The 23,186-nt window shown below is 52.8% G+C and overlaps 1 protein-coding gene across 7 annotated transcripts in view; it reads left to right on the top strand.

Moving 5' to 3' along the window:
• TMEM266 (transmembrane protein 266) overlaps window positions 1-23,186 on the top strand; it is a 144,809-nt gene that overhangs the window by 82,661 nt on the left and 38,962 nt on the right. For all 7 annotated transcript variants that reach the window (XM_055277659.2, XM_055277653.2, XM_063638713.1 and 4 more), the window contains 2 exons: window positions 13,650-13,804; window positions 17,131-17,204. Coding sequence is in view for 6 of the 7 variants with exons in the window: in XM_055277653.2 (XP_055133628.1) it covers window positions 13,650-13,804; window positions 17,131-17,204 (229 nt within the window). In the remaining variant the exon portion in view is untranslated. The remainder of the gene's footprint in view (window positions 1-13,649; window positions 13,805-17,130; window positions 17,205-23,186) is intronic.

Below are 23,186 nucleotides of genomic sequence, written 5' to 3'. Positions count from 1 at the left end.
CTGGCTGCTGCCCCAGACTCAAGGTCTCCAGCCTCAACTTGATTCTCAGTTTTGCCTGGCAGTCCTCCTCTGCGGTCCCGGTTAGTCCCAAGGTGGCCAGTTCTGATCGCTTGTGTCTGCTTCAAGTCCCCTGTTTCTTGCCCTCAGCAGATGACCTCCTCTCCCAGTACCCTCAGAAAATAGGCACAGTCGTGGATGGGCTGCACCGCACCCCGTTCTCTTCTTTCCTCCCTTTTAGGACCTGCCCCATTCCTTGAGCTCTGATTGCCTTCCCCTCCAGCCTTCTCAGGCACCTGCTCCATCAGTTACCTCCTCACCCCATGTCATCACACTCCACGTCCCTGCTAGCTACCATTACCTCTCTTTTTCTTTGAAGTCAAACTTCTTGAAAGCCTCGCGACACTTGCCGCCTCCCCTTTGGCCCTCCCATTCATGTCTCAACTGCTGCAGTCCAGCTTCAGCCTCGTCTACACCATGGAAACTGTTCTCAAGGGCATCGGCCACTTCCTTGTTGCTATGATCCTTATTGTCCTCTGTCCAGCATTTGAAACTGTCAGCTACTCCCTCCCTCTCCAGCCTCCTTGTGTCTGCTGTTATAACCATGACCTCCTGATTTTCTTTCTTATTGAATTTTTTAAATAGAGACAGGGTCTCGCCATGTTGCCCAAGCTGGTCTTGAACTCTTGGGCTCAAGCGATTCTCCCGCCTCGGCCTCCTGGAATGCTGGGGTTACAGGCATGAGCCACCGTGCCCAGCCCTTGTCCTGATTTTCCTCCTCCTCCTCTGGCTGTTCCTTCCAGGCCTTTTAAAAATTGTTTGAGGTTCCTCTGCTTGTTCTTTAAATGTTGGGTTCTTTGTTTTCTGCCTTTGGCCGTTTTCACTCTACTAATTTTACACACTGGGTAATTTCATCCATTCCTGTTAATTAATCTCCTTCAACTGGTAACATTCAAAGTCGTGTCTCTAGCCTAAATCTCTCTCTCTCTCTCTGTCTCTCAAACTCCCGACTTACATCCAGCTACTTTCCTGGACTTATTCACAGGGATCCCAAACGTATCTCAGAATCCTGATGAGTGTCTGTGGAATGATCTATTCTTCTGCCTCTGAGTTGGCTGCATACTTGAGAGGAGAAATGTTTTTGTCTCACCTGGGTCGTTGCTAAAAACTGCCTTTGCAGTGACAGCATTCAGCCTGAGGAACCATGGCCTGCCTGTCCTGGCCATCTCAAACCCAGCAAGCCCTAGATTGAACTATCTTTTCTCAATATGTATTTTCTATGACCCCTAACCAGTAGAACCTAGACCTCACCCACCCATTACTACCAAAATGAGCCATGTGCATTTCGGCTCATTAACAAGCACCTACGTCTCTTTCCTGCTGCAACAGGTACCAGTGGGTTCCAAGATGCCCCAAAGCTACATGAAGCCTGCCGTGGTCACCTCATAGTCACCCTGGAGTCTGTGTTCCTCCTCCCTTGCTCTGGCTCCCTCCTGACCATGTCCAGTGCCCATGAAGCTACTGCTGCCAATGGTGTCCCTTCTGGGAGTGCCAGTACGCAGTTGAGGGGCTTCAGAAACCCAAAGCCCATGCAGTGTGGGCTCCATGCAGAGTGAGGAAGGAAAGCTACCCCCATGCCAAGCCTGTACCATGCCGTCAACGCGCGGCTTATGGCCCCAGCTCCAGTCCTGTGTGCTTCTAGCCTTCACCACCCTACACCCAGGTCACCAGTTCAACCCAAGAAGCTGGGCTGGCACATCATGCCTGCTGCATCATCTGCCTCTCCTTCCCTGCCTCTCCTTCCCTGCCTCTACCCCCACCCCCAACCAGGTGCCTCCCTCCCTCAATAGTGATCACACAAAAACCTTCATGTGTGTCCACAGGGGTGAATAGACACTCAGGAGAAGGGGAGAAGGGGAACAGGGGAGGTATCTGCACCCCAGCTGAGCTGCCCACAATGCCCTGTTGCATGGATAACCTCAGGGGCCAGCTCAATATCTTCTCCTTCATGCCTCTTACTCCATTATCGCCAAGTCTTGTAAATCTCTACTGCCTTCATATCTCTTCTCTACACCATTCTCATGAAGGATTGGTAATTCCATCGGCCAGTTGCTTTGGACTGCATGTAACGGAAAACCCGTCTCACACTCACTGATCCAGGTACCATGGGGTCCAGGGCAAGGGCGGCTTTGAGGTTGGTCCAGAGACTCACCAGTGCCAACAAGAACCAGATTCCTTTCATCTCTGCACTCTGCTGGCCGCAGTGTCAGCTTCATCCTGATGCTGTAAATTTCATCCCATGGCTTCTGAGAGCCACGTGACCCCTAACGTGTGGAACCTGGACCTCACCAACCCATTACTACCAACATGAGCCACATGTGCGCTTGGGCTCATTTACAGGCACCCCAGGCCTCCTTCCTGCTGCGACAGGAACCAGCGATTTCCACTGGAAATGGTGATTCCCACTGGTTCCTTCCGAGAGGGCTGCCTGTGGTCATCAGGCCACATCCTTCCTCGTTCATGTCTGGCAAGTGAGAGTGGCTGCCCATCACTCTCTTCTAAGAACAACAAAGAACTTTCCCAGAAGCCTCCAGCAGCTCTCTCCTACATGTATGTTTGGCTAGAATTGGGTCGCATGGGAAGGCACGGAGGAAAATCCCCAATCAGGCCTACCCCTTGAACTGTATCATTTCCCAAAGTACATTACTGTTACTCCAGTGGGATGGGGTAGTGTGAACATTAGAGAGAGAATCATCCACAGCTTTTAAGGAAGCCAGTTCTCCTTTCATAGCCTTCAGTCTCAAATTAGCTCTTAATTTCATCCAGCGTCACTAGACATTGTTTGGTTTGGGAAAGCTCCGCCTTCTTAGGCTGTTTCTTCAATGACTTGGTCAGTTGATGCTTTCATTCCAGTACAGTTGGACCAGTGTCCATTGTCCTGGTGGACAGTGCTGGGGCTTTGTGTTTGCACGTAACCGGAGCCCCTGATTCCTTGTTCCCATTCTGTGATGTTCTTATCAGATGTCATCCGACTCAGTGATGGAAAAGTGAAGTACAGAAAAGTGAGGCTCTCAGTGAGGCTGTCAGTGAGCCAATCATCTATCTTTGGAAGAGTGACATTGAGTTTGCAAGAATCGTGGTGCAGAATGGAAGTTCTGTTTTCTCTTAACCAAGTACAGTACATTGAAGGTCTGGTTAGTTTTCAGGGTCTGGGTGAGACCGCAGGCAACAAAAGAGAAAATTCAGAGAGACCAGAGTCTCCACCCTAGAGAGGCCCACAGCCCTGTAGGAGAGATGGTGGTGCAAGGCGGGGGTCATCATCCCCACTTTATAAATGACACTCTGTGCTCACATAGAGATAAAGATGCTCCCCATCTTTTTAGTGAAAAGAGGGTGCAAAGATGGTCATGGGTGAGGAAGTGGGATAGACTTTGTCAAAAATAAAAATAAAGTAAGAAATGAAAGATATTCAGTGTTTAGTAAGACAGTTATTTATATCTTAGGATTCTAAAAGGCCCAGCCTGAAAGGTCGGGGCTGAACTCTTAAGCTTGGAGGAAGTTTGGGTCTTGGGCAGACATAAATGGATGTTATTACTTAGAGATGATGCCAACAGCACATTTCTGCCAGAACTTTACACTCAGAGGAAAAAAACATAATGGGGGCACAGGGATATTTTTTGAGATGTCAGGTTAGAAAAATAAGACAGACCTAATATAGCAAACATCTCTAAATAAGGACTGAAATAATTTTAGATATGCCAGTGAGCAAAGACTGGGGACAAAGAGAAGGGAGGGGTAGGGACCTACTAAGCCATAGCCCAAAATACCCTTCTCTCTTCCTGTACTGTCTGGCTTGAGGGCCACAGCCTCCAGAAAGTCTTCTGTCCTCCAACCCCACCAGGCTAGGTCCTCAGCTCAGCGTATGCATAGCACCTTGCCTACTTCCATCACCACACCCAGTGACAATGAGCTCTGCTCCTCTCTTTACAAGTCTGTCTCCGGTACTGGGCCAGGAGCTTCCTCACGGCAGGGATCAGATCACCTGAGCCTGGAACAGGGGTGTTGACTGATCAAGGAATGACTTGAATGAACGAATCAGTGAGTGAATGGGTGGGGCTGCATGCAAATAAGGATTAGAAGAGAAGGGGAAGCCCAGTTCGGTTTGGAGTGTTTGGAGGGAGCTGGTCCCTAGATCTCTGTGGAGCTGAGGAGGAGCTGCAAGGGAGGCCCTAGGCTTCTTATGCCTCAGAAGTTACTGCTGTGGCTGTTGGCTGGCTCACCTCTGAGCATCCCTGCTAATTCCATGCCTTCTCCACAAAGTCACCCTAGAAGAAGGAAATCAGATTTGCCTCAGAACATGCCAACTTCACTTAGGTTTTAACATCCTGGTAGAGGAAGGAAAAGCCTTTTGGGGTTCAGGGTTATGAGGCAGATTGATCCCCGCTATGGCCATGCAACTGCAGAGTCTGGAAATTCGGCATCACATGATTTAGGACGGCTTTGCATCCTTTTTTTCTCAGGGAGGAAAAGAAAGGAGCTTCAGTAATCCACTTTCTTGATGCCAGTGAGATTTGTCTATAATAAACCACCACCCCTTTCTCTAGCAAGTCAGCTGTCCCTGGACCCCAGACTGACACTGTGACCCCTCACTCCCTTGATGTGATGTTTTTAGTAGGCTCCGGTTTCCAGGAGAATTCTCGATGCCCCAACAACGGAATAAAAGTTTAATTTAGACGAAAACATTTTTCCTGATGAGCACTGGTTAGCTGCCTTTCCTGTAGTCCAGGAACCCCAGAGAAGCTTCCTTAAGAAATCAATTAAGTCCGGTTGCCGTGGCTCACGCCTGTAATCCCAACACTCTGGGAGGCCGAGGAGGATCACTTGAGGCCAGGAGTTGGAGACTAGCCTGGAGTGTGAGAACCCCTCTTTACAAAAATTTTAAAATTAGCCAGGCGTGGTGGTGCGCTCCAGTAGTCCCAGCTACTCAGGATCGCACCAATGCACTCCAGCCTGGGCAACAGAGTGAGACCCTGTATAAAAAAAAAAAAAGGAAAAAAGGCAATACATTCACAGATGTATTATTTCTCAACAAAATATCCGTCCGTCCCCACCTGCTCTCAAGGTGCAGGGTGTACAGCGGCGGGTGACCGCTAGATGGCGGCGGAGCGCCTCTGACCACCTGGGTCGGGGGTGTGTCTGGGACGTTTCCTGGAGAGAGGGGAGGAAAATTTAAATGCGTGGCCACGTCCGGCAAGGAAAGTTAGGTGAATTTATGGTGCTGGGATGGAATGGGAGTCCCCAGTCATCTGCAGAAGCACCTGAATATTGACTTTGGCCAAATAGAAGGAGGGAGATCATGGCTGACCCAGGATTTGCCAAACCACAGCAAACCTGGAGAGAGCTGGTGGGTGGGGTGCCGATTTGTTCCCTCGTTCTCACCCGGTAGGAAGCTGATCGCCTCCAGGCCAGCCCTGTCCTCCAAGCAGAGCACAAGGAGATTCTCAGGCTTGGGGCCAGTTTCCAGAATTGAGGACTTCAGGGTGGCGGGGACCTTATAGGCACTTCATCCAACAGCACCTCATTCCCACCCCTAAGTCAACCTTGAACCCCTTGCCAAGGACTTGACAAGTGGCTCCTGAGCACAGCCCACCTACATGGCAGCGCTTCTGAGATGTGTGGTCAGTGTCCTTGGTCCCCCCAAGAAGGGACAGCCAATCCATGGTGTGTGTTGGCCACTGTGCCCTGGGTGGGGGTTGCCAAGTGTATGGCAGTTTCCCCCACCCCCTCACCCCCCACCCTGAGCTCTTGCCGCCACACCCTACTGTTTGCCAGCGTTGACATTTCTGAGGATGCAAGAAATCTGAGATTCTGGGACAAGCAAATGTCAGACTTTGGTGACCCCAGCTGCACACAACCCTCCTCCCTCTCTCCCCTCAAGGCAGCAGGGCTAATCTGTAGCTCTGATTGAGGAACTGAAGCTGCCGGTATGGAAACTTCAATTTATTTAGTTATCCCAGAGCGCTGGGAGAGTCACCTCTCACCTCCACCCTGAGAGTTCTGGTTTCGTGGTGTGTGTTTATGAGCCTGCATCTCGGAGTCTGTGTGCTGCTGTAGCTTGCACCCTGGAATTGGGTACAGGGAACAAAGGGGAAGCATAACAGTGTTTTTCCTGTGGTTCTGGTTCTCCCTGGGTGAGAAAGAAGCCCCACTAACAATTTCAGATGTTTTGTAAAAGGGTGTCCATGTAGGCATTGGGGTTGATGGTTCTCACAGGTTGAGATTATGCGTCTCTTTAGGTACATCATACACAGTGAGCCCATTTCTTTCCTGCCTTTTTCCTCCCCTTATTTGTTTTGCCTTTTGAGTGGTCTAGAACTAGGAACGCATTGGATCATCAGAGTCCATGTATAATGCTGTAGGCTCCGTGAGGATGAAGGCTCTGACCACCCTCCTGGGCCCAGTACCCAATACAGTGCCTGGCATTTGGTGGGCATATGAGAACCATGCCTGGAATGGAATGAATGTTGAAACTTACTGTGTTGAGTTTATTTATCCCCCTTCTAATGACTGTGTATCTAAATCATCACCATAGATCATATGATAAACACTGTGTTATGGGCTTGACATATGTTATTTTTAATATTTTTAAATTTCACAACAACCTGTCAAAGTAGATATCTCCATTTCAGGGATTAGGAAACTAAGGCTCAATGATTGCACTCAGTTCAGTCAATGGTGCGACTGTGATTTGGAGACAGTAGTTGCCAGCAACAGCCAAACAGATGGAAAAGTCTGGCTTTCCCCTCCGTGACAACAGAGAAAAAAGGACTTGCCTTTTAAAGCAACTAGACGAGTTAACATTTGTAAAGTGCTCACAACAGCTCCTGGTGCACAATATGTATCTTAAGTGTTTGTTTAATCAATAAAACTAAAGTCCATGTCAATGACACAAGTTACATTTCAGTCAGCCTCATGGCTTTCTCCAATATTTTAATCATCTGGAATAAATATAGTAAAGTGGGACCCAGGAGTTTTGCTGACCATCAAAACCATTGGCAAAGTCAGCTGTGACACCCAGGACACAGGTGTTCAGCATCATAGAACTGGCACGAGTGGAGCTAGGTGGGGCCTCAAATCACCCAATCCTGGGGCTTTAACCTGGAGCCTGGGTATCGTTAGATGATCCATCAATGAGATTCAAGGAGTCCATGCACTCCCTGGAATTTTATGCACAGTGCTGTAGTTTTGTGCATTTTGGGGGTGTAGGGGCATAGCTTCTATCCACTGCTGGAGAGCTCTCCAGTCCAGAAAGCTTCTGAGCCCTTGGTCTAGCCGTGCCTTCCTGAAGGCAGAGTGACAGCAGCTGGGGAAGCCCAGGGTCCCAGGCAGCTTCCAGTCTCATTTTGATCACCTCCCTCAGCTCCTTCCTTGAGAACTTGAAGGATGAAAATCTCAAAGTAGGGCCGACAGGGTTAGGTAGTTTGGCTACCTTCAGGGAGATGGGCTGATGCCATGACTCTCCACTGCCTGTGAGCCCCTTTTAGGACACCTTGAGGGTCTCCACGGTTCCCCTGCTCTAGCCACTCCCCAGCTTGCACCTCAGGAGACAGTGCAGTCATTCCCCTCTCCGCTACCACGCGTCCTCCCAGCCACAGCCAGCCTGGCAGCCACTGCAGACCAATTGCATAGTGGATTGTGGGGTGGGAGAGGCCAGGCCCCACAGAAGCAAGTGCAGCCCTCCCCATCCTAGTGCCACAGCTCTACTTCCCCTTCCAGATTGGGGCTGTTTCAATGCCAGGCTTGGGAATGCTGCCTGACGGAGCAGTGACTTGAGCCAGCTCCTTCCAGGTCACCCCTGTGGCTTTATCACATATAAAGCCTCCGCCGGAAGTTTGTCAGTTCGTTTTCATATTCTAGAATTTATTCTTTGAAATTTTTATGCAAACACCTTAGACTATGAAGCAGAAGCAGTGAAGGTACTCAGCCTCCCCTCCCACCCCAGGATTTCTCTGAGGCCTCAAGAGTAACTACCTTACGGTGGAATACTCGCCCACCTGCCAGGACATGCCATCTGCTTGTTGGTATTTGCAGACTCTGGCAGCCCAAGCTGGGCCCCTGGAGCTGTACCCTCCCTACAGCAGCACCCAAACAGGAAATTGGGAAACGCCTGCCCTCTCATGGCAATTCTGGGGATAACACCACCCTGAGAACCAGCCCTGGGGCCTTGATGGGCCGATGCAGAAGACAGAAGGAAAGCACCGTCTCTCATTAAACAGTCAAGGCTGATTTCCCCTTTGGCCCACTAAGCCCCTTGAGTCATTACTGAACCACTCAGGAATCTTTTGAAATTGGTCACATTCTATTTCGCTGCTACAACACAGTCTTCTAGGTATGTCCGAGTCATCTGAATTTCAGATGAAATTTTATTAGCAGCTTGGGATTTTCAAACACTGGTCAACCAAGAGCCTGCGGCTTCAGCCCAGCCTCCCAGCCCCCCACCCACCCTCCAGGGCGCTGTTCTGGAGCCCTGGGGTCTGTGGTCTTGCAGTCTAGTGCAGCCCTGCCCTGTGTTTCTGCTCTTCACAAAGGAGCCCAGAACCCACCTGAACACTCTTGCCCCACCCCACACACACAGCCTGCCTGCACCATTTCCTTGATGCCTCAGGGCTGCTTGACCCTGGCTTGCCTTCTTTGTCTCATCTCTCCTGCTCCCAAACTCCTTTGCCATGCCCTTTACCTTCTGTGATACCCGTTACCTCTTAGTAGGCCGCCAGAATCATTTGTTCTCACCCAAAGCACCTGGGATCTCACTGAATTGCAGACTCAAATTCAGCGAGCACGGGGAAGGGCTGAGACGCCACATTCCTAACAAGCGCCAGGTGATGCTGCTGCTGCTGCTGTGTAGATTCCACTGAGTATCGAGGACCTGGAACAGCGGTTTTCCATCCACCTTGATTGCACACTGGAGTCACCTGAGGAGGCCTGGGTCCTCCCACGGAGGTTGTGGTTCAGGAGGTCTGGTGTGCAGCCTGGGCATTGGAGTTCTTAAGAGCTCTCTTGGGTGCTCTAGTGTGCAGCTTGGGTTGAGATCCACTGACCTGGAGGCAGATCCCACCCCCAGTCTCCATGGCTCCCCGGCTCCCTGGCTCCCTGGCTCCCTGCTTCAAGGCAGCCAGGCCTCACCAGCCACTGTATCCCCTGGATACCATCATTTCCTTGATGGTGGTCTTCTGTCCTTCCACTTCCATCGAGTCACCCCCATGTGCCTTGCCCTGGGGTCACCAAGAGGAGGGGGTGCACAGAGCAAGATGCAAGTGGCACCCCCAACAAGGAGGCCTGCACGAACTCACTCCCAGACTGGCACGGTGGAGGGGTGGGTCACTGAGGGCAGAGTGTAGGCAGGGGACAACGGAGCTGGCACGAGAATAAAAGGACAGGCCCAAAGCAGCATGGCACAGGCGCGATTGTGCAGCTGCCTGGGGGTTCTTGGGTGCTGTGTGTTGGCTGTGCCAAGGGCTGTGTCTCCACCAGCAGCATCTGCCCTAGATGGTGGTGGGCGGTGAGCTGTACCCACTGCTGAAGGGGGAAGCCCTATCCTCCTCCCGGCCCAGCTCCTGGCTTCCATCACCCTGGTGTTTCTCATGCTGGAGGTACTTCGGGGCTGAATAGAATTTTACCAGAAACAGTCCCTATTTAGTGTACATTTCAACCATGCCTGGATCACTCTCCCCTCAGCCCCATCAGCTTTCTCACGTTGCTTTCTCACTGAGGCCTGCTCTGACCACCATATTTAAAATGTCAACTCATCCTTTACCCAACCTAATCCCTCCACCAGCTCTGTGTGTCTTCCTTATAGTATCCATCGCCTTGTAGCACACCACAACCTGTTGTATTGATTGCCTGACCCTCTCTCCCACTAGAGCGTAACCTGCCCAAGAGCAGGGATTTTCGCCTCTCTTGATCACACTGCCTACCTTAGCTCATGGTGGGGGCGGCGTTCATTTGACTTCAAGGCCGTCATCCCCTGCCTGGCGTTCGAATCCTGCCATCTGCCCAGTTCTCTACCTGGCTCTTCCCTGAGGCTGAGGAGTGTGCTCTGGTGTCAGGGCCAGGCCAACTATGGGCTGACTTCAGACCACAGGTAACTCCAGACGCCCACCTCCTGCAGCTTCCAAACCACCTGATATGGTTAGTAAGTTTCTCTAACAAAAGAAAGAAAAAACGACATTTTAAACAGCAATATAAATTGGCTTTTCCTCCCTTGGAGGCAGGTCAAGATCTGAGTCTCCTGTTGACAGGGAACTGAATATATGGAACTAGTGCTCCTGCCTACAGTGCTTCGTTTCATTCCCTACTCCCTTTGGGACCCTCCTCTGGGGTAGAAGGAGCAGTGTCTTAGGGATGTCCAAGGCACAAAGGTGAACAAATGCCCGGCACCTTCTGTGGCACGTGAAGACGAGGCTTCCTGCTGGCCAGCCCAGGCAGATGGCCCTGGCAGCTGCCCTTTTTATTCATAACCACCTGAAGGTGCTTGGCTCAGATTTCAAATGACAATGACATGCCATCAGTTTTAGGGGCCAAAGACACGGGAATGGGCATTGGGGAGAATGTGGAATTGGAGCCGGGTGTCCTTGGGCCCTAGAAAAGACCGTGCTAGAGCTGTGGGGGAGGAGTGAGCAGGCAGAGGGCAGGAGAGGAACCGGCCTCCGGGGGCGCTGGGGCGGCTGGAGGCTGGGTGTGAACTTGGGGTGAGAGGTGTGAAGGATGAAAATGGGGCTGGCGGAAGGGGAGGCAGGAATGTCACATCGTGGGAAAAGAAGCAGGCAGAGTAGGTGAGGCCGGAAGGAAGAATCAGGAGGTGAGGAGGGTGGCCAAGTGATGATAGCCAAAGGTATCTTAAAATGCAAAGGCTCGTTAACGGATGGAAGCGCCGTGCCGCTGGCACTGCTGCAGGCAGCAGCTTTAGGCTTCTGGGAGCCTCCAGCCCAGCAGGGCCAAAGCTGTCATCTGAGCACCTGGCTTCCCTGGCCAGGTCCCTCCCTCCTGCCCCTTCGGGACAGATGGCCTTCCCATGTGCTTTTCCCCAGCTCATCCTGGCTTTCTGCCTGCATCCCAGGGTTCCCATGCATTCTCTGATCAAATCACAGCTGCCCTCACCAGGCCCCCTCTGGACCCCTTAGATTTTGAGTTTAGGGCTGCCAGCTTTAGCAAATAAGAATACAGGATTCCCAGTTAAATTTGGATTTCAGATAAGCAACAGATCATTTTTTAGTATGAGTCTATTGTATGCAATGTTTGGGGTATACTAGAAAATTGCTCATTGTTTATGTGAAGTTGGGATGTAACCGGACATCCTGCGCTTGATCTGGCAACCCTCCCGAGCTCCTCCCAGTTTCAGTCTGGGGTTTCCTCTGTAGCCGCTTGCTTGGGGATTGGCCCCTGTGTGCCGGCGTGAAAGCAGAAAGATGTGGTTCTGCAATGGACTTCGAAATCCACTGGAGTGGGCGATGAGGCTGTTCATCGATGGCCTTCACCATCTGGCCCCCACAGACTGTTCCCCTCCTGTTTCCTGATTGTCCCTTAATGAAAAACCCTCTCTTTTGACCTGGCTGATTTCCTCATCTCTTGCCCCATACTCTTGGACCATGTGGGGTTCACATCGACCACCCCCATCCCCATCCAAAAGGGCCTCTTCCTCTTCCTCATTTGCCTGTTGATGTCCTCCTACCTGTCTTTCTGGGAGCAGCTCCCTGAGTTTGGGGACTGAACACCAGTCTTTGCATTCCCCACAGAGTTGAGGACGGGGGCCTATCATTCCCAGAGGTGTTAGAAAATATTCAGAATGATGTGAATAAGCCCAGTGTCCTGCCAGGTTTCTTGAAGAGCTGTGAGCTTTGTCTGTCCTTCCAATGGTGGGGGACTCCTTCAGGCTTTCACTGGATGGACTGTGAGGAAGAAGTCTCCTTGAAGCATTCACGTTATTCCTTCCGCGAGAAGGGGGCGCCTCAGGGCAGAGCCCTCTTCGCAACCCCATGTTTGGGCCATCAGGTATTTTGTCATCATTGTCGTCATCATCACCAATCCATTTCAGCTGCATTGTCTTTACGGGGCAGATCAGTTCCCTCATTTAACTTTAGTGACCTGTGAGTTCAGGAGCATTACCCTGTTTACACACGGGGAGGCAGAGGCAGAGGCCACAGTGGTGAGGAGCCTTCACACGGGGCCCCAGCGTGGCCGAAGGCAGAGCCAGAAGTGTGGCCTCCCAGGCTGGTGCTGTGGCTGCCACTTCAGGATGCCTAGCTCTTCCTCAGCAAGGGAGGCAGGCAGGTCTTGTTCGTACCTAAACTACCAAGCAGGTGAGGTTTGACGTCAGCTCCCCCATCCCTGTATTCCCCAGGCCCCTCAGAGGTGCCTTTCTTGTGCTCCTGAGAGGAGGGTGTCTAGCGCCCTGCGGAGCCCACCCAGCTCAGATTCCATGACCCCTCCCACCTCCAGACCTGCTCAGGAAAGCTGTCCTCGGAGGCCTCACCTCTGCTGTGATGTCCAGCATCATATAGTCAAGGGTTTCCCTGAAAGTCCGTGGAACTCTAGTCTCGCGAGATTCTCACTCTGTGACAAAGGGTGTCATGGTCCAGCAAGTTTGGAAAGCCCTGATTCTGCAGTCTCTTTGGGACCATGATGATGCATAAGAGCATATTGAAGGCCCTAAAACGCCCCACAGAGAAAAATATCCATTTAACTTCATTGGACCCACATTTCCCAAAACGTACCCAACCATGGAAACTTTTGCATCAAATAACAACTATGAACATTCCGTGGAACTAGCGTTCCACTCAGCCTACTTTGAAAAACAGCGATCTGGTTCAAATCTTCCTTTTTATAGCTGAAAAATGGAAAATCCATTCAGTGATTCATCGAGCATTTACTAAAGGCAAATTGAGATGCTCCCAAATGCCAGAGCCCACGTCACCGCATTCTGAGATGCACGGAAGTGCAGTAAGAACACATTGTTTCCACGCTGCATTCGCCGCATAGGCCGACTGTCCACTAACCCACCAGATGTTTGTCTCATACCCTTTTCAACTTTGAGAAGACTGAAGCACAGAGCTGAATGAGCTGCAGGTTTGCATGTAAGCCCAGCTGTGAGCGGTGGCTCATTCCTGTAACCCCAGCACTTTGGAAGGCCGAGGTGGGTGGATCACCTGAAGTCAGGAGTTTGAGACCAGCCAGGCCAACATGATGAAACCCCATCTCTACAAAAATACAAAAATTAGCTGGGCATGGTGACACGCACCTGTAGCCCCAGCTATTTGGGAGCCTGAGGCGGGAGAATTGCTTGAACCTGGGGGACAGAGGTTGCAGTGAGCTGAGATTGCACCACTGCACTCCAGCCTGGGCAACAGAGTAAGACTTTGTCTCAAAAAAAAAAGGAAAAAGAAATGGCCAGCTCCATTTCTTAATGAGACATTTTCACCCTTTATGATGCTCCCCAGCCTCTTGAATAAGGTTGTGTTTCGCCGTGAAGCCTAGAGCCAGGGAGACAGCCCAGGAAGAGTGATGCTGGTGGGTTTGAGAGCAGGGCTTTGGCCGGGGTCCACCCTCTTGTCCCCTCCCACCCTGAGCCTCTCTTCTCCCCACTTTTGTCCCCACAGGTCTAACTGGCTGAAGCCGTGCTGTGGGAAGAGAGCAGCCGTGTGGCAGGTATTTTTGCTCAGTGCAAGTCTCAACAGTTTCCTGGTAGCCTGTGTAATATTGGTGGTGATTCTCCTGACTCTGGAACTTCTAATAGATATAAAGCTTCTCCAGTGTGAGTAGCAAGAGAGATACATATGCCAATACGTATGATGTCAATATTCAATGTGCATCTGCATTCATCAGGGGTCCCCAACCTGCAGGCTATGATCTGCCCCTGCCGATGCTGCTGCCCAGCCTCAGGCCCTGGGACTCGTGGGGATGGCCACTGGGAAGGAAATATGTCTGGCAGCTTCTCTCTCTGTCACCCCCAGCCTGTTTGCCCCTCTCTGCCCAGTGTGGCCTCTGCAGTCCCCTCCCCAGCATTCCATGATCAGAAACTGATGAGATGAAAAACGTTGGGGACCCCTGTATGCATTTTTTTTAATTGCTCCCATTTGGAATTTTCCAGGTTGGAATTTTCTGTAGTCTAAAGAGGGTTCCCATTTACGGAGGCATCTCAGCTTATAGTAACTAATTAGGGCAGCGACCACAATGATGATAAGATTCCCGGTATTTTTATCCAGCTGTGAGTTGGCAGTGTAATTTATATGTATCATGATAGTTTTTAAAGCATTTTTCCGCACATTTGACACTACAGTAACCCTGTGAGATGGGCGAGATGGATATGATCCCGTATTATAGATGAGGCAAATTAAGATTTGGAGAAGTGAGATACTTGCCCTAAGTAAGAGGTATTGGAGCTGGGACTTCGAGGCACCAGGTCATTTAACTGCTTGGCCAGTTCTCTTCCTCTTGGCATTTGTCTTAGTTTCACATTAAACCTTGTCTTCCACCTCTTCTGTCCTGGATGTCCCATAGTGACATGGCTGTCCGAATGGAGGATCCACCGCTTACCCCACAAGGCCTACCCCCCACCGTTTGTCGCACCAGAGGGGCAGGAGCAGGTGTCTTGCCTCTTGACTTTGGATGAGTGAGTGGTTTCTGGTGCAGTTCCTGGTTCCCTGTATTGCCCTGACTCAAAAGGTAGATCCTTCAAATGCAAATTTAAAAAGAGGCACAGGCCAGGTGTGGCGGCACATGCCTGTAATCTCATTTGGGAAGGCCAAGGTGGGAGGATCACTTGAGCCCTGGAGTTTGAGACCAGCCTGGGGAACATGGCGAGACTCTGTCTCTATAAAAAAATTTAAAAATTAGCCTGGCATGGTGGCACATGCCTGTAGTCCCAGCTCCTTGGGAGGCAGAAGTAGGAGGGTCGTTTGAGCCCGGGAGGTTGAGGCTGCAGTGAGCCGTGATCACGCCACTGCACTCCAGCCTGGGTGACAGAGTGAGACCCCATCTCAAATAAATAAATAAATAAATAAATAAATAAATAAATAGACATATAATTATCAGTCCCAGAGAGATTTCTTTTCCTTCCATTGGCAAAATCCAGGACTGTAGATCCAGTCACCCCCAAACCCATTCAGATGTCTTGGGCTTCCTTTCTCAAATGCCCCCAATTCCTTTATGCGATCTTGTGAACTCAGGGTCTGTCCAAGCTCCCTCCAAGTCACATGAGCTTTCTCTGCTCTCTGAGAGAGGATGAACGGTAAGCACAGAATTGCTTTTGTCTGATAAGCCTAGTTGGGTTTTATGTAGCTGGTGGCCCCTTGGTTCCAGTTAAAGGATCTTCCAGCATAAAGTGACCGGTACTGGTTTTACACTCAACCTGTCTTCAATTAAACCATGTTGTATACTTTCCCTCCCACTCACTCATACTGTCTGCTTTTTATGAGACCTGCCCATAACAGAGCCTTTCTTTCCCCATGGCGGATTGTCCTCGGAGCCCTCAGCTGCTCGGGCTGTGACAAGGTATAGAGGGGAACTAAGAACCCAGCCGACACTGGAATTTTGCTTAAAATTAAGTATCTAGGAGATTGATTTTGGTGGGAGATCCAATAGCAGCTCATAAAAGGCATCTTAAATTCCATAAAATGCACAATCAGAGATTTATTGCTCTTCTAAAGCAAACCGTAAAAAAAGGCACAGGAATTCATTTGAGAAATAATGGAGAGAGATTTTATGTTTTCAGAATCATCTGGAGGTCTTCTTGGAGTCACACAGGCCTCAGCCTCTTCGTTCCCACTGGTATTCATGTGGCCTGACTCCGGGCTCATCTTCTAAGGGTTGCCTTGGCCCAAAGCCAGGGGGCCTCAGAGTCTCCGACCTGGAACCTGGTTTTGCAGCCGTCTTCCCCTGGCTATGCTCTGTGACCTGATTTCTACCCACCCCTAGGGTCTGCGGATCCCAGAGCTTCGGGAGAGGTTCTGGGTTCCTCTGTTTCAGTCTGGCCCTCCCTGCTGAAGGCACTGGGCACTTTCCCTTGGCCCTGGGGACGTTCTGAGCAGTGTGCCAAGCAGGCCTGGCTGCAGTCCACGAAGGAGGCAGAGCAGGCATGTTCTCAGCAGCATTCCTGCCCCTCACCCCCTCTCAGCCCTTCCCCAGTATCCCAGGGTATCCCACCAGTATTTCTTATAGGCCTCTGGGGAGCCCTCTACCCTCTGGGGCGATCCCTCCCACCCAGTCTCCATCAGAGCTCACCTGACCCCTGTCCTGGGCCCCAGCATCCTGTTTTTGGCTCACTGGCTAAAAACCATGCCATGCCAGGGTTCAAAGGCTGGCTGTAGCTTCATGTATTTTAAAAGGGCTTTCCAAAGAAAATGCCTTAACTCTAAGGAGTGGCTGGTGAAAGGTGGGGTGGGAACCCTCAGGGGCTGATGGCTACCCTCACTCCCACTCCAGAACCTGGGGGCAAGTAGGGCAACGTGGAAGTTTAGCAGACCCCATCCCGCTGGCTCTGCCCATCTAGGGAGGGAGGCAGACACCTCCGCCCCACGCCCGGCTCCCCTGCCAGTCCTCACTGCAGCCTTCTCTCTAAAACACACTGGCCGACACCACCATCTCTGCCACTCGGTTTCCAGAATGAAAAGTCACAGTAAGCTCACCTAGAGTCCCCTGACTATGCACAGCACTTTGGGGGTGAACTGTGGGCTGGATTTCTAAAAGCCCATCCAGCCTCAACTGACGCTGCCTACACAGCCCAAAAGCCGTGAATGTCTTCATGAACCCCTTCTGGGGGGCTTCTTGCCTGGGGTCTGGCTACAGCCAAAAGCCCACCAAGACCAAGCAGGAGCTGAGAGAGGCGGCCTGTGGGGGAGAAGGAGGCAGCCCCTTGTGTTGGAGGCAAGAAGAACAGCATCGTTGGCTCACAAATCTACTGCCTTCACTGCAGACGCCAGCTCAAGCTGCCCTTGCTCTCTCACCCGACTTCCACCAGATCTAAACGTTCATGCAGGCGGGCCCTGGGGTCCCAGAGGTCCGGACGGATGCTGCGAAGCCCCCATAGCAACTCACCTAATTCCTCGCTCCTAAAATTGGTCCTTATCATGTCCATTGCAGTTTCCAGCGCGTTCCAGTTTGCTGGCGTGATTCACTGGATCAGCCTGGTCATTCTGTCCGTGTTCTTCTCAGAGGTAGGTGGAGACTCTGGCCCTGTCACCTCCTCTGTTGGGTGACTCCTGTCCTGGGAAAACCAAGGTCTGCTTCTCGAAATGGTTTCTAGCATCAGGTCCCCTGCTAGCCCTTGAGGCTGCTGGGAGGGAGACACAATATAGATAGATGAGCTCTGTGGGGGGAAATGGTACAGGGGTCCAGACCCAGCTAGGGGGGTTTGGCCCTAGCAGGTGATTCCTGGGAGGAACCCCAGTGGATGAGCAGGTGTTCTCCAGGTGAGGGGTGGGCGATGATACTGGTGAAGGTGAGACTGAATGTGGCGTCGAGGGGCAGCTGCTGTTGGGTGCGGCCAGTAAGGAGCGGGCGGGAGGCGAGGCTGAAGCCAGGTGCCCACACAGGGAAGCTCTTGGGACGCTGTGGCTGTGGTCTTGGGCCCACAGTTGGCCGGACCTTTGGGGCTGAAGCACACAGGGGTTGGGGGAACGGGGTCACAGGGCCAGGCAGTGGACCCAGCATGGTCCTGCAGGGGCCCTGGGTCTGACGGGGCCGAAAGATATGCCTCTCAGTGTGAGTGCGAGGCTGTGTTTCTGACGTGGGGGCTCAGGGAGCACGGACCCCCGTCAGCGTTGCTGGAGTCGGCTAGTAGAGACCAAGTGCGAATCTCTGGTGAGGGGAGGGGGAAAGTTTACGGAGATCCGCAGGACCCTGGGCTTGGTGCAGAAGCTGACATGTCTGGGCAGCACATTCCCCTGTTTTTGCATGGGGTGAGTGACACTTCCTTTGAGCAGTTCCCAGGCTGTCCCAGTGAGACGCTGGCCTGCATCTGGGTGTGGGAGGAATTGGCTTGGGCCTGCTGCAGGCAGGGCTTTATCCTGTCCTGTGCACACTGGAGGGTCACTGAAGGACAGGAGTTTCATGTGGAAAACTGGTTTCTCCTAACAGAGCCTAGGACTGGCCCAAGTCAGCGGGCCACTGTGTCACTCCACCCTTGAGCATCCTGTCCCTGCTATGGGTACATATTAGCCCATGTGGAGTCCCATGGGCCTTTCAGCATGGCTCAGCAAACCCTCAGGGAAAGGCAGGAATGAGAGAGGCACAGCACCTGCTGGGAACATATGCACATCTCACACCAACGGGGGCTGCTCTACCTGAGGCACGGGGGCTCTGGGACCTCGAGACGGGGGTCCTTGAAGGGAGGAAGGATGCTGTGGGAGAGGATTGTGTGGGCAGGGGCACTGAGGTGGGGAACCCCGGGAGTCAGGAGTCCCATCATCCTCCTGTGGGTCCTCTCTGGCCTAGCTAATGGCTCTGCTCTCTCTCTCTCTAAAAATCAGGAGGGAGCTGGGCTTTGAGTCTTGAGTCCAGAATCCTGAGTCCGGGTGTGGAGTGTGGTGGGCCGGGCAGCGGGCATTCCAAGCATGGAACATTCCCTTTCCTGGGCCTCGCCTCCTACAGCCCATGGAGCTGGCTGGCGAGCCTGGGCCTGAGGCTCAGATGGAGGGGCAGATCGCAGCACTGCCCTCCCAGAAGGGGTCCTAACCACCTCCCTGAGACCATTGCCCTGGAGGTACCTCTGCCCCACAGAGCAGAGTGCCTGCTCCCCAGCTTACAGCTTCACGTGGGTCTTTCCCTCTCTGGCCCCTTGTCTCTGCCTGGCCAGGATTCCCTCCCGCAAACACATGGGCCGTGGCCAGATGTCTCCTTGATGCAAACCTTGGAAAATGTGCCATGTGTCTGTGACTGCCAACAAAAATGTTTAATCAGTTGCTGCGGTTCTTCCCCTCTATCCCTCTGCTTTGGTTTTATTGGCTTTTGCAGAATTTATTGCCCAGCGTTAATTTGGCATTCCCTTCCTGTCACTGCCGGAGACGAGCCACCTGAAACAGACAAACCCCTGTGCACAGGAATCGCAGCCTCGGAGTCCCCCATAGGCGCCCCCAAACCAGGGAAGGGGCTGGGTCCTCCCACAGCTGAGCGGGGAGAGCAGGGTCTGCAGGAGACTGGGGAGGAAGGGCTGGCTCCATTACCTTGACCTTGTCAAAGATGGTGAGGCGGTGGAGCCAGGCCGCAGGTAGCAGGGGCCGCCCCTGCCAGTGTCCAGCGTGAATGGAGGGCCGGTGCATGGGGATCAAGTGACGAATGAATGAGGCACAGAACCTGCGGGAATACACACACAGCTCACACCACACTAGCAAGCACAGATTTCCGTGGTCTTGCTGCGTGCCCATAAGAACCGTGTCAGAACCTTGTTGCTAGAAGGGTCTCATGGAGGTCCCCTGCCCCCGGACGGTTTGGAAACATGCGAGCATGTCTGTGCCCCTCACAATGACTGGGATGCCCAGTAGGAAAGGCCAGGAGAGCCCAGTGTCCATCAGCGGTGGGCCAGCCTGCATGTTTGCCCACCATACCAGTGGCATCCTTTCAAAATACTGCACAGACAAGGAGAGCAGCTTAGGGTTACGCGGCCACTTAAGATCAAAACTGGACCCAGGGCTCTGGGCTCCTAAGCTGGTCTCTTGGCCCTGACCACATCCTTCGGAGGCCCTGAAGCTGGCAGGGTGGGAAGGGACCAGGGGTCTCTGGGAAGGACCTGAGAAAGAAAGTCCGACCAAGTGATCACTCAGACCACAGACCCAGGGCGACTGGCACCCCCTCATCAGCTGGGAGAAATGAGTGCCACGTCTTCAGGTCTGCCAGTTCTTTCCTGGTTAATACCCAGGGATGTGGCTGTGGGCCGAGGGTGGGGTGGCACTCTGAGCCTCCTCGGCTTTAGGGAGTGGGCATTACTCCACAGGAAATTCCAAGAAGGTCACCCCGCCAGGGCTTCTGCTGTCATGGAGCCCTGGGCCTGTCCTGAGCAGTTCTCTACCCCTCCTCTCAGCTGAGCCTTAGCACAGTCCTGAAAGGTGGGTAGGACATTTTATGAGTTGTGAAACTGAGGCCTGGAGAGGTGCGGAAACCTGCCCAGGGCCTGCAGGAATGGCAGGCGGTCCCAGGCGCAGGCCTCTGGGTGGGTGAGTGGGCCTCTGCCCCAGCCTTTGCCCACCCTGGAGCTCTGCAGGCTGCTCTTTGAAGATGGGCTACTTTGCTCATCTTTGACCCACGCCACAGAGCTAGGCCCAGAGAAGGGGAGTGTGAGGCTGGCTTGGGCTCCGTTTGAGGACATCTGTTCAAATGGGCCAAGCTGCTTGACAGTGAGACAGATGCTGTCAAAGCAGTGAGAGTGGGTGCCCCTCATCAGGCAGGCTGTGCAGGGGTCCCTGCAGGGGTCCAAGGTGACAGTGGATGCCTGTGAGACTTCCTGGGCCCCAGTCTTCCAGGTCATGCAGGGTCACTGCGCTTCACGTGGCCCTGCAACACCAAGAATATGCAGGGCCTTGCAATCCAGATGGAGAATTGTGCAAACGTTCCTCCAAAGCGCAGCCCCGCCCTTGGCTGAGGCCAGGCCCAGCTGGCTACTTGGAACTGGGAAGACTGCTGCTCCTCCCCCGAGACTGCAGGAGTCCCTGGGGCCTCCTGGCCAAGGCCAGGCCACCCTGCAGCAGGGCCCAGTGCAGGCTGTGGGGTGTTGGCCGCGTCCCTGGGGTCTAGAAAGGCCCAGGCAGCCCCAGCTCTTTCCCTGGGAGAAAAGAAAGCGGAGCCGCGGCTGGCCTTCTAGACAGGAGCCTCAGGCAGTGGTGGCAGCAGCTACTGACTCTCCTCTCCCTCTCTTCCTCCTCCCCCTCTCTTCCTCCTCCTTCTGTTGAGGTGAAATTCTCTTCACATAACCCTTTTACAGTGTGCAATTCCGTGGCATTTAGTCCCCACGCAGTGATGTGCAGCCGTCACCTCTACCTGATTCCAAAGCACTTGCATCACCCTCAGGAGACCCCATACCCAGTAGCAGTCACTCCCCCTTCCCCCTGTACGGCCGCCCCTGCCAGCTAGTAATCTGCTTTTGTCTCGGTGAACTTAACTCTTCCGGATATTTAATGTAAACAAAATCTTACACTATGTAGTCTTTTGTGACTGGCATCTTTTATTTAGCATGTTTTCTCGGTTCATCCATGATGTAGCACTGTGCACTTTCCTTTTTTCTTTTCGAGACAAGGTCTCACTCTATCACCCAGAGTGGGGTGCAGTGGTCCAATCACAGCTCACTGCAGCTGCAAACTCTTTGGCTCAAGTGATCCGCTCACCTCAGTCTTCCGAGTAGCTGGGACTACAGTCGTGCACCACCACACCTGGCTAATTTTTGTATTTTTTTTGTAGAGATGGGGTTTTGCCATGTTGCCCAGGCTGGTCTCAAACTCCTGAGCTCAAGTGATCCTCCCCACTTGGCCTCCCAAAGTGCTGAGATTACAGGCAAGAGCCGCTGTGTCCAGCCCCAATTTTTCTTCTCCTCACCAGTGTGAGACGGGTGACAGTGTCAGCTACCACACAGATCTTCACATTTCTTATTTTGGCCTTGTAGTTGGATCCTGGAATCCACGTCTTCCTCTTGCCATTGTAGTTTAACCCCAGGGAAAATTTGTCCAAGAGCAGATCTGCTTCTTAAGGAAGTGCCAGGGGTCAGCCCCCAGCGCATGGTACCCATGGTGGCTGTTCCTTAGACCAGCCTGCTCCCCTGAGCCACACACCACCCTACGCCCCCAACCCACTGCCGGCAGTGTTGGGAGGCCACGGGCTTGGGGCTAGACACAGCTGCTCCCTTCTCCCTGGCTGGTAGGCCCCACGTGGGGATGTCTCTGCAGGGCACAGGGGTGTCCAGCCCCCATTCTGCTCACTAAGAGGTGATCTGGGGATCTCCCTCTGCCTTTTAAAAAATTTGCACAAAGCCAGCTTATAGACTAACAGCTACTTCTGCCTACATCTCCCAAGGTTTCCAAACTCTGTCAGCCTCATCAGGCCCCTCCCCAGGGAAAGATGCTGATTCTGCTGAGGGGAGGGCCTCGGCCTCAGGCAGCAGGAAGGGGCAGGAGCCCTTTCTGCCATTTGGCTGAGGCAGGGCCTGGACCAGGTGCAATGCTTGGGACTTCCCACTCTCCCCTCCTGTGGCCTGAAGCCTGGACCCCTTCCTTCAGAGAAGTCAGCTTTTCCTTCCCTTGGAAGAGATGAGGGGAGTCCCTTCTTGAGAGCAGGGCTTGACCAGGAACAGAAGATGAGGGCACCTGAGGCAGAAGGCAAGAGGGGTCCGGGGACCAGAAGGTTCACCTGCCACTCTTCACACCTCAGTTTCTGTGTCTCTCAAATGGTATAAAAACTTTGCTCATAATACTCAATAAATGGCACCATCCTTGAGTGTTTGCCAAGGCTGTAGCCTACACTGCTTATCAGAGCAGCCTCCTGAAGGCAAAACTGGGATGAAGGAGGCTGAAAACCCTTAGCCCCAGGTGGGAAAGGAGGAGGCTGAAGCTGGGGATTCCAGCTCCCTCAGATGCTCCTTCAAAGCCCTTTGCAACTTTTAGGGGCCAGTATTGCAAGGCCACCGCCCTGGGGCTGGGGCTGGGGCTATGGCTGGGGGTGGGGCATCCCTCATCGTCACCCTGCTTTTTTAGTGAGCCGTGTGCCTCGCTGAGCTCTGGAGCAGCTCTGAAGGCAGCTGCAGGAGGGGCGTGGATCTGCTTTCAGTCCACATCTGTCCAGAGATCCGGCCAGTGTCAGGTGGTTAGTAAGGAATGGTCGGAGCCAGAAAGAGGACTAGACTCTTCACTCCCCATCTAACGCCCTTTCTCGTTATTGCTTGTGGGCCTGTGGTCTCCTGTTGTAACCCGGGGCAAGGTCGCCTCACACATCCCTGCGGTTCCGTCGGGTGCTCCAGGGGAGTTTGTTTAAAAAGCATATTCCGCGGCTTGTGCCCAGAGTTTCTGATATCCTGGCTCTCCACGAGTCCAGGAATCTGCGTTTTACATAAACCCCCTGATGCTGCTTCAGCGGGGCGTCCTTGGCTGCACACTGAGAAGCACAGGCAGTCAGTGGGTTAGTCCAGCCTGTGTTTTCGGAGGTGTAAGACTATGCTCGGT

The sequence above is a fragment of the Symphalangus syndactylus genome, chromosome 5 (assembly GCF_028878055.3).
Source record: "Symphalangus syndactylus isolate Jambi chromosome 5, NHGRI_mSymSyn1-v2.1_pri, whole genome shotgun sequence".
Taxonomy (NCBI): domain Eukaryota; kingdom Metazoa; phylum Chordata; class Mammalia; order Primates; family Hylobatidae; genus Symphalangus; species Symphalangus syndactylus.
Note: the sequence above shows the minus strand (reverse complement) of the source record. Positions and strands in the feature narration are given on the sequence as shown.